General features: G+C 47.1%; 1 protein-coding gene across 1 annotated transcript; it reads left to right on the top strand.

The window, feature by feature from the left end:
* The first annotated feature begins 14,382 nt into the window (after positions 1-14,382).
* On the top strand, positions 14,383-18,135 carry LOC105038187 (leucine-rich repeat receptor-like protein kinase PXC1). The gene is made up of 2 exons (XM_029262509.2): positions 14,383-17,029; positions 17,177-18,135. The coding sequence occupies exons 1-2, from the start codon at positions 15,559-15,561 to the stop codon at positions 17,905-17,907; spliced, it is 2,202 nt and encodes a 733-aa protein (XP_029118342.1). The 5' UTR covers positions 14,383-15,558; the 3' UTR covers positions 17,908-18,135.
* Positions 18,136-18,556: the final 421 nt, after the last annotated feature.

Genomic DNA, 18,556 nt, shown 5'->3' with positions numbered 1-18,556 from the left:
GTCGGAGTCCAAGCAAAAATATCCGTATTCTTTTACAGAAAATTGATAAGCTGCGTCCGCACCTCCTTCCCCAAGTTGGAGCCGATCTTCACCACGTGTTCCTCATTCCCATCATTCAAAAGAATTGAGACAAGATCTTCCATTGGCCCACCCCATTCTTCTGTCAGGTCATCGTGGGTGTCCAATCCATCAACCGGATAGGGGTCAGGCTGACCACTTCTCTGCAGGGCTATATTATAGCAATGCCTTGCCAGGGCTTGATCTCCCTTAACTTCTCTGACCCCCTGGTTAGTAGGGAATTTTAATTTCAGATGGTAGGATGATACTGCAGCTCGGAGAGCGTTGAGACTAGGTCGGTCGAGAATTGCATTGTAGGCTGACGACGCCTTCACCACCAGGAAATCCACCAGAGCCCTGGACTATTTTGGATATCGACCTGCAACTACAGTCAAGATTATTACTCCCTCCATCGGGATAGCATCACCGGTAAACCCTACTAAAGGGGAGCTAATCGGCCCCAAATGACCGTCAGGGATGGACATTTTTGAGAAGGCATTGTAAAACAAAATATCAGTCGAGCTTCCACTATCAACAAGAATGCGACGTACATCATAGTCAGCAATATTTAAAGAAACTACAACTGCATCATTATGGGGAAATCGGATCTCTCGGGCGTCTTCTTCAGTAAAGGTTATGGGTCCTTCGATTCTTTGCCACTTGGGCGGTCCGGTCGATCCGCTGGCCGCTCCCTTCCGAGGCTCTCCAGAGATGGTGTAGACGATCCCGATTGGAGGCCGATTTTCAGGTTGTTCTTCCCTCCTCGGTGGCTTCGATCGTGGTAGGGCCCTCGGCCGATTCTCCCTACCTTCAGGCCGGCGTCGGATGAATTTGTCGACCACTATTGCCGGAGGAGGAGGAGGAGCCTGAGAAACTGGAGATGAGGTCGGAGCCTGAGATCTGGCCGCAGAGGCCGTGGATCGCCTGGTGGATGCTCTGCGGGGAGGCATCAGGTAAAGATCTAGTAGAAGAAGGAGAAGAGGATGTCGGAGAAGATGATCGGAATCAGTCCCGTTGAGCACTCCTTTAAGAACAAGGGTACTGCAAAGACATAGAGGCCCCTTCCTCTAGCGTCAATTCTGTTGGTGCAGAATTTTGTCGAAGTCGGAGAAGCTGGAGCTGGGATAATCGCGACCGCCGTCGGGACCTGCAAAGAAAGTCTAAATCGGAGTTGGAGGTGCTCCAGCAAGACCTTCCGATGCTTAAATCAGTACTCTGCTTCAACAGAAATGGAGTGCTCGAGCGAAAATTTTGACAGAATTTTGAGATAGAGTTACCAGCCTCGAGAAGAACGTATCTGGGGGTCCTTATTTATAGACGGAGGGTGTAACTGACCGACAGCGATGTCTGTAACCATCTGGTAGTGGACCGCTCAGAGCTGCGTAGAGTTTGTTACGAAGAGTAGTGGTGTCAGGGGTCGTTCAAGACCACGTGGAGCTTGTTGCGGAGAGTGGAGTGGTGTCCGTTATCGGGACTTGTCAGAGAGTGGTGGAGCTGCATGGAATCCATTGCAGAGAGTGGAGCAGGAGGGCGGCTTTTGTCGTGGCTTGTCAGAGAGTAGTGGAACCACGTGGAATCCGTTGCAGCGAGTGGAGTAAGGTAGTGGCCCTTGTTGTGGCTTGTCAGAGAGTTTAGATCCATCGGCTGAAGCTCGACTGGGATGCCTGATGGAGCAGAATGGCTCTTTACATCATCGTTCTAGGAAAGGCTCGGATGTTCTGAGGTCGCTGACGAATCTACTGTTGTCGGATGCTTCGGGTGCTGACGTTTCAGGCTGGAGTCACCTGCTGTAGGAGTTCGGATGGAGATTTTTGTTGACGAAGTCCGGAGAAGCCCGTCTGGGATTTATCTGATGTGGAGGCTCATCTGAAGATCGTCCGCCGAGAAAGTTCGGTTTTATGGGGAGCCTGGTAGGAGGTCGGCCGGCGATGGACTTCGGATAGTGCTGGGGAGGCTCGGCAGACATCAGAGGCGATCGGCTATCGCAGGGATCTAGTTGCTGGAGCTCGTCCGTCATAGAAGCTCGTTCGAAATCCATCCGCTGGAGAAGTTCGGACGGGCTTCGATTCTCGCGAGAGGTTGAAAAGGGGCCGCTTACTGTAGGAGCTCGGGCGAGGACCAGTTGTCGCGGAAGCTCGGAGTAGTGTCCCACTGTAGAAGCTCATCTAGAGCCCACTCGCTATCGGGGTAGCTCGGTTGAAGTCTACTTGTAGTAGAAATTCGAAAAAAATTTGTTTATAGTAGAGGCTTGAGTCAGAATTTGCTTACAGTCGACGTCTGGGATAGACAGCCCGCTGTAGGAGTTCGGAGTAGACCGTTCGTAGTAGAAGTTCGACTCTTGCAGGAGCTCAATCGGGATCTGGAAGGCGGTCGACCGTCGTAGAAATTTGGAAGGAGTCTGGTTACTGTAGAAATCTCGTTGTCGGGAAAGCTCGGATGCTGACGAAGCCCGGAAGAAGTTCGGAGTAGGGTCGTCTGTGGCCAGAAGAAGTCCAGGAGAGACTCAAAGAATGGTTGGCTGCTGTAGGAGGTCGACTGTCAGTGAGGCCTAGAGGGCCTTTGGGACGGCCCAGTGGGTGAACGCAGAAGTCCATTGTCGGAGAAGTTCGGACGGTCGAGGGAGTTCGGAGAGGCACCACATACAAGGTCGGGAGCCGGAAGAGCCCCGAAGGATCGGTCTTTTACAAACTTCGACCGGGGGGGTATTTTATACCCAACACAAATAAAAATCAATATTTTACTAGAGGAGTCTGGATGAAGTGGAGCGACTAGTGGCACCCAGATTGATCATTATTCTTCATATTTTGCCGAGGGAATTGGTTGATCCTTCATGGATGTTTTAAATACTATGCTCTCTGTTTTTGTTTTTGTTTTTCCTTTTCATTTTGTTATTTTGACTATTATGCTCTCAAATACAGGAGGTCGAGATTCGCTGGAAAAGGTTATTTTCGTTTTCGTCATTTCTGGGATGCTACTGGCAAACGTGAGGAAAGCAATCACCCGAACCTTAGGTTAGAGGCCAGCTTGTCTCAAACCCTTGGTAGTAGGTTGTCCATTTGGATTGAACGAGCATGAACATGGTCATAATTGTTGTAGATCTGTACTTCAGTCTCGGCCTAAACAATCTCATCACCATCAAGCAAGTTATAGCTAAGCTATAAGAGGTGGCACTTGTTGGATTGGACAGAGATGGTGATCGCCTAGTATAATTTATTGGATTAGCAGCAGGTCTTCTTCCTCAATCTAATCCCTTCTTACCTCGACAGACGATCTACTTTAAGCCGATTAACTTCAGTTAGTAAGATTCTACGTTCCTCGGCTTTAGCAACCTATTAGGTTGGCCGTTGTCGAGGAAGATCTATTAGGTCGGTTCTTGCTGAATTACTACATCTGTCTACAGATTCTTTCTCTTCAAATCTGAAAAGTCCAAATAAAGTAGAACTCTATTACGATTGGATTTTTTGCAAGAGGAAAGTTCTTTTTCAAATCTATCCATCCGACAAATTTAGAAACCACTAGGACTCTGAGTCGAATACATCTCAAACTCCTCTCCTATAAATTAAAAGCTCCAGGACCTTCCAAAGGTATGCAATCAATCAACTTCTAAATCTCTCTTCTCATCGTTCTCCATCTCCTAACTTGAGCATCGGAGGGTCTACACCAGTGCCATCTCCTGGTGTGGACTTGTTTTGCAGGTGTTCGGGCAAAATTTTAGTGATGGATTCACCTTGGCCATGACTACTTCGGTGTTCGATCACCGATGAAAAAATCGACAGTAATATTTGATGCTAGAAGAAGGATCCTCTTTGACTAATTTTGATATCCTACTTCGAAACTAGTCCTGAGGTCCTACTTTGAGAGGAGAGGAAGCCTGTCACTAGTCGCCAATCACCATGAGGATGCATGAGGGGCTTCGAACGTGTCACAGCATTCCAATGGTCGGTATACCAATAACGTCCGACTGACCAATGAAATACCATCGGCATAGGAGAATCCTCCGCCCATCTCACCAGTAACACTAGTAGCACCTTCGACATCGGCCATCTTCTATGATCAATATAATAGCCTCATCCAGCAGGTACAGGCTCTGTTAGCTACACTGCGGGGTATACAACAAAACACGGAGCCTCCCCCCACTACAAAAGACCCCACGACCAGTATGAGAAAGATCATCAAATCGGCTCCCTCGCAGCCCCAGAGTAGGGACAAGTCATCATAGTCGACCTTCGAGTCCTCCTCGTCACCATCATAGGTCTCCTACCCCTATCTCGAGGAGGGATTCAACTCTGAGCTATGCTTCTCGATATCGATAAACTTGAAAAGATGAGATGGAAAGAAACTTCAGGAAATGCAAGAACAGCTAGATGCACTTTGGACACTGAAGCAATCGGAGGATGACTTGGGATTCAACGTCGATCCTTCTTTTACTCAAAGGTTGATGGATGAACCCTTTCCGTCTTGATTTAAAATACCTCAAATGAACCCTACGATGGAACAGTTGATCCGATGGATCATTTGGAGAACTTCTACACTTTGATGCTTTTACAAAGGGCCAGCGACGTAACTCTTTATTGAGCTTTTCCTTCTACTTTGAGGAAAGCAGCTCGTCATTGGTACTCCAACCTACAGTTGGGCTCTGTAGATTCATTTCACTAGTTGAGCTGACTTTTTGTTGCATGCTTCTTTAGCAGTCATCGACAGTGGCATACTTCGGATTTCCTAGTCAGTATTAAGCAGAAGGAGAATGAATTTCTTAGAGATTACATAAGCCGGTTTAACGCTGCTATCCTAGAGATGCAAAATGTAGATCAGTCTGTGACGATGACAGCATTCAAAGTTGGGCTCCAGCAGAATGACGTCCTTTACTTTCTTAATTTGAATTATTCGAAATATTTTTTTGAAATATTGGAGCGGGCTGAGAATTATGCTCAGGCCGATGAAGCTTGAGATCAGTAAGAGAAAAATCTCGATCGGACATCTAATCAAAGCTCCAGACAAGAGAAAAAGAGACTCCCAATGAATGCAGCATCGACGTCCTGAACCTAAACCTCGTCGCTCTCAGACCACACCTCGAAACAACTGACCTAGACCTCCTGCACCACCTCGCCGATCTTAGTCCTCTTTTTGGAGATTTCATTATTTCAGTCCATTGAATACCCCTCAATCTCAGATCCTAGTAGAGATAGGGCGGCAAGAAGACCTATATCCTCTGAGGAAGATGGTTACCCCGGTACATAAGAGAGACCTGAGAAAGTACTACATATATCATCATGATCACGGACATGACACCAAAGAATATTGACAGCTTCAGGAGGAGATTGAGGTGTTAATCCAGCGTAGATGCCTTTATCGATATATCGACGAATGACAAATTTCGAGAAACCCACATGACGAACCTCCTCGAAAGAAAATCCCTGTAGAGATCAACCAATCGTGGGAGAGATTCATATGATCTCTGAAGGACAGCTCGATCGATGCACCCCAAGTCTTGATCGAGCTAAAGATAAGGAGGTGAAAAAGCTGAAGACTGGTGATGAGATCATTTTCTCGAAAGTTGACCTAGATGGAATAAAATATCCCCATGATGACCCTATCATTGTTTCTTTAAATATTGCTAACTATGATGTATATCGGATCCTATTTGATAATGAAAGTTTAGTTGATGTTTTGTTTTATGACGCTTTTGTTCATATAAACTTGGATTCTAAACTATTGACAAAAAAGATTACTCTTCTAGTTGGATTCTCGGATACCACGGTCCGAGTGGAAGGAACCATCTCGTTGATTACTATAGCTGGACGGGCTCCAAAACAAGCGGATGCACAAATAAACTACTTCATCGTAAAAAGTCTGTCCGTGTACAACATTATATTAGGCCGATCTGGACTCAACACACTTAAAGCTATAGTATCGACCTATCATCTAATGGTGTAATTTTCTACTCCTGAAGGGATCGATGAGCTTCGAAGAAATCAACAGCTCGTGAAGGAATGTTATATGGCAACCCTACGAGGAGTGGCACCTATGGAACAGTCGGTGGATGAGCTAGATGTACGAGATGAGAAACTTGAACAAAGAGAACAACTAGTGGATGACCTGATATCAGTACCTATTGGTGAAGATTCGAATAAAGTGGTCCAAGTTGGCTCAAACTTATGTGAAGAAGATCGTCTGCATCTCATCTCTTTTCTACGGACAAACGTCGATATATTTGCTTGGTCAGCTTCAGATATACCATATGTGGATCCAGAGATCATGGTACACCGACTCAATATGGACCCAAAGTATTGTTCAGTCAGACAGAAGAAACATCCTTTTGCATCTGATCGACAGAAGGCTATACAAGAAGAGGTGGACAAACTTTTAAAAGTCGGGTTCTTACGAGAAGTATATTACCCATAGTGGCTAGCCAATGTTATCCTCATCCTAAAACCAAATAAAAAATGGCATGCATGCATTGACTACACCAACCTCAACAAAGCATGTCCTAAAGACAGTTAGCCCTTGCCTCGTATTGATCAGCTGGTGGATGCGACATCGGGACATCAGCTCTTTTCATTTATGGATGCATTCACAGGATACAATCAGATCTGGATGGCCTCTGAGAATGAGGAGAAAATTTCTTTTATCACTAACCAAGGCCTTTTTTGTTATAGGATTATGCCATTTGATCTCAAAAATACAGGGGCAACCTACCAATGGCTAGTTAACAAAATCTTCAAGGCACAGATCAGCCAGCACATGGAGGTATACGTCGATGATATGCTGGTCAAAAGTTGGATTGCTGAACATCATATTGCCGATCTTGAGGAATCATTCACAGCACTGCTGTAATTTTGGATGAAGCTCAATCCCAGTAAGTGAGCATTCAGTGTCATTGCTGGCGAATTCCTTGATTTTATGATGTCTCAGCAAGGGATTGAGGCAAACCGAGAGAAGATTCAAGCTCTTTAGAAAATGAAGCCTCTGAGGATGATTAAAGAAATGCAGCGCCTGACTGGTAGGATTGCAGCTTTGAACAGATTTTTTTTTAGGTCGGTAGAAAGAAGCCTGCCTTTCTTTAAAGCTCTTAAGCAGGCAAAGAACTTTCAATGGTCGGAGGAGTGCCAAGCTGCCTTCAAAGATCTGAAAAAATATCTTGGCTCACCTCCACTTCTTAGTAAGCCTGAACCTGGAGAAGTATTGTACTTTTACCTTATTGTTTCTTCCGCTGCAATCAGTTCCATCTTTGTCCGCTAGGAAGCCAAGATGCAAAAACCAATCTACTACGTCAGCCGGATACTCCATGATACTGGGATGAGGTACACAAAGCTTGAAAAGATGGCCTATGCTCTTGTGATATCATCCAAAAAATTATGATCGTACTTTCAAGCTCATACTATCGTTGTTCTCACTGATCAACCAAAAAGATCAATACTCCATCAACTGGAGACCTGGGGGCAATTAGCCAAATGGGCCATCGAGCTGGATGAATTTGACATTAAGTACCTACCTCGGCCGTCCATCAAAACTCAGGCATTGGCTGATTTCATCCTAGAATGTATTATTTCGGATGAGGAACAAAATGCTAAAGAAATCATCTCATCGATTGATGAATGTTGGATTCTCCATGTAGATGGATCCTCGAACACCAAAGGCGTAGGAGTAGGATTGATTCTAACCAGCTCAGATAGAGTGGTCGCAGAATATGCCTTGCACTTCAGATTTTTCACCTCCAATAATGAAGCTGAAAATGAAGCACTGATGATGGGACTGAGGATGATAAAGAATCTAGGAGTGAAGCATCTCAGAGTTCGTAGCAGCTCACAACTCATCATCGACCAGGTGCAGAGAGAATATGAAGCTTGAGAGCTTAACATGATGAAGTACTTATAGAAGATTAAAGATCTTACCTCCAGCTTCAATACAATGAATATTCTGCAGATACTATGGGTGGAAAACATGCGGGCTGACCTACTTTCAAAGCTAGCAATGGTGGGTGCGGCCGATCTAAAAAGGACCTCATATCTCAAAACTCTTAAAAAGCTGACATTGAGGAGCATGAAGTGATACAAACTGACCTTGAGACAAGCTGGATAAATCTCATATTACATTATTTACTAAATAGAATGTTGCCTACTGATCGAGATGAAGCTAAAAAGTTGAAATATCTTGTCGCCCAGTACCTTGTCTAAGATGGAAAGTTGTATAAAAGATCATTTACCCTACCTTTGCTTCGATGTCTCCGTCCCTCAAAAGTTGAGTACGCTCTATGAGAAGTTCATGAGGGGATCTGTGGCAGTTACTTGGGGGGCAAGGCCTTTGCTCATAAAGTGCTACGACAGAGATACTTTTGGCCAACCATACAGAAAGACGCTGCCGACTTGATGAACAGGTGTGACCAATGCTAGAGGACTTCAAACATTCAGTGCCGATCTTCTATCTGTTTGGCTCCAATTACAACCTCTTGGCCTTTTGCTCAATGGGGAATGGATATTCTTAGATTTTTTTCAATAGCGGGCCATGTAGAAATTTTTGCTCATCGCGATCGACTACTTAACCAAATGGATGGAAGTGGAGGCACTAGCGACTATCCCTTTGGAAAATATTTGTGACTTCATGTGAAAATCAATCATCTATCGATTCAGTCTGCCATGAGCAATTATCACCGATAATAAATGACAGTTTGATAATCTGAAGTTCAAAGGATTCTGCAATGGATTGGACATCAACCACAGGCTAACTTTTGTAGCTCATCCTCAGAGCAATGGTGAAGCTGAGGTGACGAACAGGATCTTACTGTAGAGATTGAAAGCTCGGCTCGATCAGACAAAGGAATTATGGGTTGAAGAGCTATACCATATGCTATGGATGTATCGAATGACTCAGTGGCTTCCAATAGGAGAAACCCCCTTCAGACTGGCCTTCAGCATTGAAGCGGTAATACGGCTTGAGATCGGCTTGCCAACATTGCGAGTGGAAGAATTTGGCATAGATGATAACTCCTTTGGGCTAAAAGCAAATCTAGACTTACTAGAAGAAATGCGTAAGCAGGTACGAATCTGGATGGCTAATTATCAACAGAGGATAGCTTGATATTACAACTTTCGAGTTAAAGAAAAGTCTTTCTTGATGAGACAGTTAGTTCTTCGTCGAGCTGAGGTCTCTCATCCAATGGAGCGGTCGAAGCTTGTGTCGAACTAGAAAGGTTCTTACCGCATCATTGAAATAGTTCGACTAGGAGTTTATCGACTTCGACGGCTAAATAGAACTTCGATCCCCAGGACTTGGAATGCAGACAATTTACATATCTACCATCCTTGAACTATAATGTTTGTTATTTTTGAATCGAATAATAAATTACTTCATTTATTTTATTGAACTACGTGTTCTTTCAAAAAATATATGCTCTTCGCCTACAGATGGAATGTGGAATGTTCGCCATGCAGATGTTCGAAACATGCGGTCTTTGACTATGGTCAAAGAACATAACGTATTCTCCATCAACCCAACATGCGGTCCTCAACTACGATCGAGGAACAGAACATGTTCTCCATCAACTCAACATGCGGTCCTCGGCTACAGCCGAGAAATGGAATGTGTTCTTCATCAACTCAATCACACGATCTTCAGCTATGGTTGAGAAACAGAACGTGTTTTTCATCAACACAAACACATGATCCTCGACTACGACTAAGGAATGAAATATGTTCTCCATCAATCCAACATATAATTTTTGACTACGATCGAGGAACGAAATGTGTTCTCCATCAATCCAACATACGATCCTTAACTATGATTGAGGAACAGAATGTGTTCTCTATCAAAATAAATACACGATCCTCGACTACGATTGAGGAGCGGAACGTATTCTCAATCAATACAAATATGCAGTCCTCAGCTATGGCTGAGGAATGGAACGTGTTCTCCATCAATATAAATATGCGGTCCTCGACTACGATCGGAGAATGGAATGTATTCTCCATCAACTCAAATACGTGGTTCTCAGCTACAGTCGAAGAACGAAACATGTTCATCAACACAAGCATATGGTCCTTGACTATGGTCAAGGAACGAAACGTATTTTTCAACTCAAAATGATTTTTACTCATCATCAGGAGAATCATCTACGACTAACAAGTGCTATCCCAAAGAACTTAATGAAGATCAATACTTGGTGTCGATAATTGATCGGGTAAAGAAAATATTTTCATAGAAAGAAAAAATTTTTACAAGTAAAGATCGGCCTGTTACAAAATACCTCGATGATAATTAAAGTTGCAAAATGGGACTGATCAAGGAAGCTCGGACGTGCCTGAGCTGGGATACAAAAAATAAAAGCAAAAAGCTTTAGGCTTGGGGGGCAGGTGGATCTTCAACCTCGGCTCGGTTGGAAAGAACGATAACAGCTGGAGATGGGGCTGAAATCGCTTCCTCGACTCTCCTATCCTTCTGTTTCGAATTGAAGATATCCTCAACCCACAAACCTTTATCTCCACCCTCACCAACCTCCTCCTCATCGTCCGACTCCAACAGACTGAGGTCGAAATTCGGAGCCGTCTTCTTGACTTTCTCTTTGGGGTCGGCAATACCTTACACGCATGAGGCCACTTCAAAGTCTACTTTGATATCGCGAAACTCAGTCGAAGATTTGAAGGCCTCAACCATGATGACTTTGGCGGCCTTTAGCTCATCCTCTTATCTTTTTTTCTTGATCGATAGTTGACCTTCAGATTCGGCCCGAGCTTTAGAAAGCTCGGATTCTAGTCGCTTCATTTTTTCCTCCAGTGACTTGGCCTTTTCTTCGGCCTTAAGCTTTGCCAGTTGGGCATCATCTGCCCTTCTGCTAGCTTGGCTGACCTTTTCCTCGGCTTTCCTTGAGATGCGTCGTGCTTCATGTATTGCCTCGGTATAATAATCTACATGATGGGCGAGCTAAAAAAAAGAAATTTAGTATCGAATATCAAGATCGTTAATAATCGAGCAACATGAGGAAGATTGTCACTTACCCGAAGTATGGGTCATATGTATCGTGTATACAGAATGCACCACCTTCAGCGTTGAAGGCTTCGACGTCGGTTGGTAGGAGGATCGTTGGATCAAGGACCGAGCAACTCAAAAATTGTTTATACCCGTCCTGGTGTCTTAGGCCTCGACGTCCGAAGAAGCTCCCACTGGAACAAAAGACCCGACCTGTACGTCGGTCAGTCGCGATGACATCTTTAAGAAAATTCAGAGCCTGTCTTATATCCTCTGTGATGTTGATGCAGAAGGTCAGGGGGCAGGCTCTCCTGGAGCAATAGATTGTAGCGGCACCACTGCCCTCGCTGGTGCTGATGACTCCCTCCTCAGAGTTTCGCTCGGCCTTGAGGAGCCCCCAGCAACGGGCTGAGCAAGAACAGCCTTGATGTGGTCGTGCTTTGGAATTGGGAACGTGCTCATCTTCTTTCTCTTCATAGCCTGATGAAGAGCCTCGATGTCCTTGGGGTCAATTTTTACATAGCGTATGAAGTCAGTAAAAAATATAAAAAATTGATGAGCTAAAAAAGATGCATGAAAAGTAACTCACTTTTTGGGTCGGTTAGACTTAACCCGGCCTTGAACAAAATATCCTTGGTAAGAAACTCAGCTAGTGAAGGGGGAGTCTGATTGAAGATCCACTTTAACATCTCTTCCTCAGTGTCAGACAAAACTGGAGCCCTAACCGCCGACCTATAGGGTCTACCCCATGACGTGCAGAAATCCCAGGATTGCTCAACGGAGTTGAAGAAAAAATATTCTTTCCAATTGTGAACTGAGGAAGGAGCACCTTGGAAGAGACGACATCCCCACTGAGGAGAAACATACCACCATCCATTCTCTGTGGAATGCTCCTTTAATGTGAAGGAGGTCTGAAGAAGATGGGAGGTCGGCTCAGCCCCGTGGAGAAGTTAATGACTAAAGAAGCCTATGATCTGGTGCCACGAGTTTGGCGTGACACTACATAAACTTATTTTATATAATTTAAGAAATTTCACTATGAGGAAGTGGAAGGGCAACCGAACTCGGACCTTCAGAGCTTACTCGTACAAACCAACTCGGCCTGGACGAGGAAGAGTTATTCTTTTGCCCCGAACGGCCACCTCCAGGTTATATTCAGAAGGAATTGGTATTTTAATCTAAGGACTTCTAAGTCCTTGAGGGTAAGGACAAAATTTACCCTATATGGACCAAAGTTCGGAACCTCGAGTCTTCCCGAGGAACAAGCAATATCGGATTCGGAGTCTACACTCCTAATGTCATTCCCCAAGCTTAACGTCTCGGGGGTAACACTCCTAACGTTGTCGCCCAAGCTTGATGTCTCAGGGTCTGCACTCTTAAAATCATTACTTGTGCTCCAGGTGACGGCAGAAAAGCTAGAATCACTCATGGCTGAAAGAAAGAGGAACTGACCTAAAAGTGAAGCGACCAAACAAAAGGGGGACGAGGAGTAGAGGAAGACCAACTAGCTCGACTTTACCCGAGCAAGTTTGCAGAATCACCAAAGTGCCAAAGTTTCTCCTTTCGAGCAGTAGAAGCAGTAAAAAGGAAGTTATTGTGGCCCTATTTATAGAACCCCAGAACGGCTCCGATCTACTAATGATTTACCTCTCCCGATCGATGTTCAACAAGTATCACTTGATGATTGGTCGAAGCAGGGCTTCCGCGGATATGAGGAATCGACACTCCAGATTCATAGATGGTTTGCCTCAGCCGTTTGATTCTCGATGTGTGTCCTCAGTGAACAGTGATTCTCTTAACCTCAACCTCAGATTAAGTATTCTTCGGCCGACCTATTTGCAGCTCGACCTTGAGAGTAGGGGCATCTATTGTAAATCTGTACTTTGACCTCGATCTAAACAACTTTGTCACTGTCGAGCAAATTATAGCTAAGCTACAGGAGGTGACACTTGCTAGATTGGACAGACACGGTGATCGCCTAGTATAATTTGTTGGATTAGCAGTAGGTCTTCTTCCTCAGTCTGACCTCTTCTTATCTCGACGGACGACCTATTTCAAGCTGATCAACTTCAGTTAGCAAGATTCTACGTTCCTCCACTTTAGCAACCTACTAGGTTGGCCATTGTCGAGGAAGACCTACTAGGTCGGTCCTTGTTGAATTACTACATCTGTCTACAGACTCTTCCTTTTCAAATCTGGAAAGTCCAGATAAAGTAGAACTCCATTACGATTGGATCTCCTGCAAAAGGAAAGTCTTTTTCCGAATCTATCCATCTGACAAATTCGAAAACCATCAGGACTCCGAGTTGAATACGTCTCAAACTTCTCTCTTATAAATTAAAGGATTTAGGACTCTCCAAAGGTACGTAATCAATCAACTCCTAATTTTTTTCTTTCATCATTTTTCATCTCCTAATTTGAGCGTCAGAGGGTCTACACCGAAGTTACTCCTCGATGTGGAATTGTTTTGCAGGTGTTCGGGCAAAATTCCAATGACGGATTCACATTGGCCACAATTACTTTGGCATCCGACCACAGGTGGAGAGATCGGCAGCAACAATAATCAAACTAGCAGTGCTCCTGATCCATAGAGGTCAAAGAAAAGGCTCATTATTTCTGGGAAATGGTCACGATCGAACCAGCAGTGGTCCTGATCCACGGTGGTGAACATGTGGTAGAAAAGGCTCGTTATCTCCGGGAACTGTTTCCGTGGACGTTAAATTGGCAAAGTCCAGGAAAGCAGTCGGTCGAACTTTCAGCATGGAGGCCAGCTGGTTTCAAACCCCTGGTGGTAGTAGCTAGGCTGCATCCCACGTCTAGATTGAGTATGATCACGATCAAACTAGCACCATCCCTGAGCTCGGTAGTTGATGACCTACGTTGCATGGAGTTGGAGGCTAAATCGCTGGGTCCAGAAAAAATATCAGACATGTATGATCCCATCCATCCGTCTCGCTCGCGTATCTTTCGAATCTTTCCTTCGTCTTTAATTGCGTTCCTTGCTTTATCTCCGTGGGCACTGGGCAGTGAGACGGGTGCCACGCTTTGCCCCTCGCCCCCATCCCACGTCCTTTCGTTTGAGTGAGCGAGCGTGGAGCGGTGAGACCCCATCGGCTGTGGGTGTGAAGCGTGTGGGCCAGTAATCTGTCGGCCCATCGCGCGCCGGATGGCATGCGTTACTTTTCGCGGTTGATTAGGCGGAAAATGCGGTGCTGCTCTCCTCCTCAATTTGCTGCTTATTGTACGGAAGCAGAGGGGCACCGAGTTGTCCAGCACCTTCCACGGCCATTCTGTTTTATTCTTCAGCATGAATGAATGATGATTGTTAATAGCAAACGATTGGAGTGGGTTTAGTTAAGTGTTCCATCGAGCAATACACAATCACAGTTTCGGCTACATCTTGTTCGATGATTAGAAATACGAACAGTTTGCTCATGAACGCGTGGCCCGGTGCCACTCTACGCCTTACTCAGCGCACCATTTTTTCCTGCAGGCAGTTGCGGTACATGAAGATCACGGGGATGACGGCGGGCTCCATGTGACCAGAGACCGGTGGAGAGGAGATCAAAAGGGCCTTTTCTGCCTCGTTGTATATGCCACTGGATGAATGACTTGATTATTTATCTCCTGTAGATGTAATTTCTACAAATTGTACGACCGGCATAGCAGGTAGGGTGCATCCATGGTCGAGAGCTTTTAACTTTGAACCGTAGTCCTTTTTATTTTTTTTTTAAATTTTTAATCCAGAATTAGGTGAGGTAGGGAGTGACATATAGATAAGAAGTCGCGGGTGACAGCTATGAAATATTTTTCTTGGACAATAAACAATGCTTAGTTTAAGTAAATAGGCCTCTATAAGCTTACAAAATAGAATCGAAGGACAGGGACAGAGGATTAAACGTAGGGGAAGGAGAGAACGGTAGGGATGTGTAAAGCAGCACGCCGTAGCACTCGCAGGAGAAGGAATATGATGCCCTGATAAGAATGGAAGAGAAAGCGTGGCAGGGAAGGGCATCATCATTTCACCGAACGACACTTCTTCTCTAATAACCCATCATCCTCACTCATGACCGCACTTGTAATCATAAGCCCCACTTGAAGGAGGGAGAAGGGCAGGCAGATATTAGCGAAGCAAGGATTTCCCAACCTTCTCCTTGATTTTTGAATAAAAGCGACCGGTCAAGCGAGTTAACGAATCCCTAGCGACCAAATAGGTCCAAGATCCCCAGATAACAAAGCCTGCAGCCTCACCGGTGTAGCAGCAGCAGCAATAGCAAAGTTGTTGGATAGATGGAGATCGAGAGCCACATACAACAGTCTTATGGTAGGCTTTTTTAAAAGCAACGAATGTTGCTCTTTCTTTTTTGTTTTGAAACTTGAAAACACAATTCCGCTGAACGACCTCGGAGATATAAGGGGGAGAGAGAGAGAGAGAGAGAGAGAGTGAGTGAGAGAGAAAGCAGAAGTAAAAGTTTATCCGCTCCTGGGTCTTTAGCTCTAGTCCCTCCCACTTCGACTTCTCCGTCTCGCTCGCCTTTCTTCATGACTTGGTCACTCCTACCGGTACTACTGCTTTCTTTTCCGCTTGTGATGGCGGTGGCGGGGCCCGGGCCGCAGCCCCGGCCCAGCGACACGGACGCTCTGACCATCTTCCGGTCGAGGACCGACGCCCACGGTAACCTGGCCGCTAACTGGAGCACTCCTGACGCCTGCACCGGCCAGTGGCGCGGCGTGGGTTGCTCCGGCGGGAGGGTAACGTCGCTTGCCCTCCCCTTCCTCGACCTCCGGGGCCCCCTCGCCCCGCTCTCTCACCTGGACCAGCTCCGCCGCCTCGACCTCCAAGGCAACCGCCTCAACGGCACCCTCCGCCCGCTCATCTCCGCCCTCCCCAACCTCAAGCTCCTCTACCTCTCCCAGAACGACCTTTCCGGTGAGATCTCGCCCGCCGTCGGCCGCCTCACACGCCTTCTCCGTCTCGACCTCTCCGGCAACGACCTCCGCGGGCCCATCCCGGGCGACGCCCTCGCCAATCTCACCCGCCTGCTCACCCTCCGCCTCCAGAACAACCTCCTCTCTGGCCGCCTCCCGGATCTGTCCGCAGCCCTCCCCCGCCTCGTGGAATTCAACGCCTCCAACAACAAGCTCTACGGGAGAGTTCCCGACGGCATGCGCGCCCGCTTCGGAACGGCGGCGTTCGCCGGCAACGCGGGCCTCTGTGGGCCCTCGCCTCCGCTGCCGCCCTGCTCGTTGATGCCGCGCCAGTCTCCTCCCTCGTCTTCCTCCTCTCCTCAATCGGTGGTGCCCTCCAACCCCAGCTCCAAACCTGGCGCCTCTTCGAACGCCAGCGCCGTCATGGAGGACGGAGGAGAGGGAGAAAGGCGCAATAGAGAGGGGCTGAGCAGGGGTGCGATTGTCGGCATCGCCGTCGGGAATGCCGTGTTCCTGCTGGTAGTCCTGTCCCTGCTGTGTGGATACCGCTGCTGCATCGGGCACCTGGGGGACAAGGATGGCAGCAAGATAGGCGGCGATGGCGAGGAGGGCGACTATCCCTACACTCTGGAGGCGGTGGAGGAAGAGAAGAAAATGAAGAAGGGCGGCAGAGACAGCGACGGCGGAGAGAGTGACGAGGCGACGGCGCAGCAGAGCAAGCTGGTGTTCTTTGAAGAGGAGGAGGCGGAGGAGGATGGCAGCGGGGGGAAGACGGGGAGGAGAAAGCGTGGGAGCAAGCGGTTCGAGCTGGAGGAGTTGCTGCGGGCGTCGGCGGAGATGCTGGGGAAGGGGAGCCTGGGGACGGTGTACCGGGCGGTGCTGGAGGACGGATCCATGGTGGTGGTAAAGCGGCTCAGGGACGCCAACCCCTGCGCCCGTGCCGACTTCCACAAGTACATGGATCTCATCGGTCGGCTGCGCCGCCCCAACCTCGTCCGCCTCCGGGCCTATTACTACGCCAAACAGGAGAAACTCCTTATCTACGACTACCTCCCCAACGGCAGCCTCCACTCTCGCCTCCATGGTACCAGTCTGCTGCCGCCGGTTGCGGCGGTGTTTAATACTTGCCATCTTCATCATCATCAATCATCAATGATTTAAATTAGACTGACCACATCCCATCCTCCCCGTTAAATTGAATTCATTATCAATCTGTACACATTCTCTATAGGTAATCGGGGTCCCGGGAGGATCCCGCTGGACTGGACGACCAGGATAAGCCTGGTGCTGGGGGCGGCGCGGGGGCTAGCCTGCATCCACGAGGAGTACGCGTCGTCCGAGATTCCCCACGGCAACGTTAAGTCCTCCAACGTGCTGCTGGACAAGAACGGGGCCGCCTGCGTGGCTGACTTCGGGCTGGCGCTGCTACTGAGCCCGGCCCACGCCACCGCCCGCCTCGGAGGCTACCAGGCCCCCGAGCAGGCCGACACCAGGCGCCTTTCCCAGGAGGCCGACGTCTACGCCTTCGGGGTGCTTATCCTCGAGGTTCTCACGGGGAGAGCGCCGGCCCTCTACCCTCCTCCTCCTCCTCTTGCTTCTCATCATCATCATAATAATAACAACAGCATTACTAATAGCAGCAGCAACAGCATCATTGGCGGCGTCAGCCTGCCAGAATGGGTGCGGTCGGTGGTGCGGGAGGAGTGGACGGCGGAGGTGTTCGACGCCGAGCTGCTACGGTACAAGAACATCGAGGAGGAGATGGTGGCCATGCTCCACGTGGGATTGGCCTGCGTGGTCCACCAGCCCGACCGGAGGCCGGCCATGTCGGAGGTGGTCAAGATGATCGAGGACATCAGGGTGGAGCAGTCGCCGCTCCCGGAGGAGGACTTCGACGAGTCTCGCCTCTCCCTCTCCCCTTCGCTCGCCACCGCTACCGAGGACGGTCGCCTCAGCTACTGAACTCCATACCATCTCTCCATCCATCCGTGCAGTTCTTGCTGTCAGTGCGTCCCCCCACCCCCCGATGACGTGCCCGCCGCTCGAGAAAATGTCATCTCTGCTTGCCTCTATTGCCCATCTGGTTATCACCAGCCCTGCCCTCTGTGGGGTCTGGGGTCCCTTGGCTAATTAGCTTGAACAAAGGCTTTTGATTTCAATTAAGAAAAAAAAAAACAAAACAAAACAAAACATGTGCACTAGAACTCTGCAACTGCCGCTATCAAAAGATTTGGTTGGACTTTCACTATAATTATTATTGTTATTTTTTTGGCTGAACGACTTCCACAATAATCTTAACTGAAAGAGAAATGACACTTTTTGTTATATTTTATTTTGCTTCTTTAGATTTGCACATGACCGTTTGCTTAAGTCATTTGATCTTGCCATTCCATATGTAAATTCACATGACTACTAACTCACATTTAGCAAATCTAGCTAGAATTAGGAAACCTATGGCCTTGCAGCAATTCTAGTTGCCTTTAAATTAGGGATAGAAGTAGGCTTTCTATTTTTAACCTAAATTCAATTAAGTACAATTAGATCATCAAATTTGCAAAATTTAATAATTGAAACCCGGCTAAGACTTCTATTAGATGATCACAACGAAGAT

The sequence above is a fragment of the Elaeis guineensis genome, chromosome 1 (genome assembly GCF_000442705.2).
Source record: "Elaeis guineensis isolate ETL-2024a chromosome 1, EG11, whole genome shotgun sequence".
Lineage (NCBI taxonomy): Eukaryota > Viridiplantae > Streptophyta > Magnoliopsida > Arecales > Arecaceae > Elaeis > Elaeis guineensis.
The sequence above is the reverse complement of the archived record's forward strand: the minus strand, read 5'-3'. Positions and strand labels throughout refer to the sequence as shown.

What these genes read in the sequence shown, in the direction of transcription:
- LOC105038187 (XM_029262509.2), top strand. Translation starts at nt 15,559, where the DNA reads ATGACTTGGTCACTCCTACCGGTACTACTGCTTTCTTTTCCGCTTGTG. An exon ending in CCTCCACTCTCGCCTCCATG is followed by an intron (nt 17,030 to 17,176) that starts GTACCAGTCTGC and finishes CATTCTCTATAG; the next exon opens with GTAATCGGGGTCCCGGGAGG.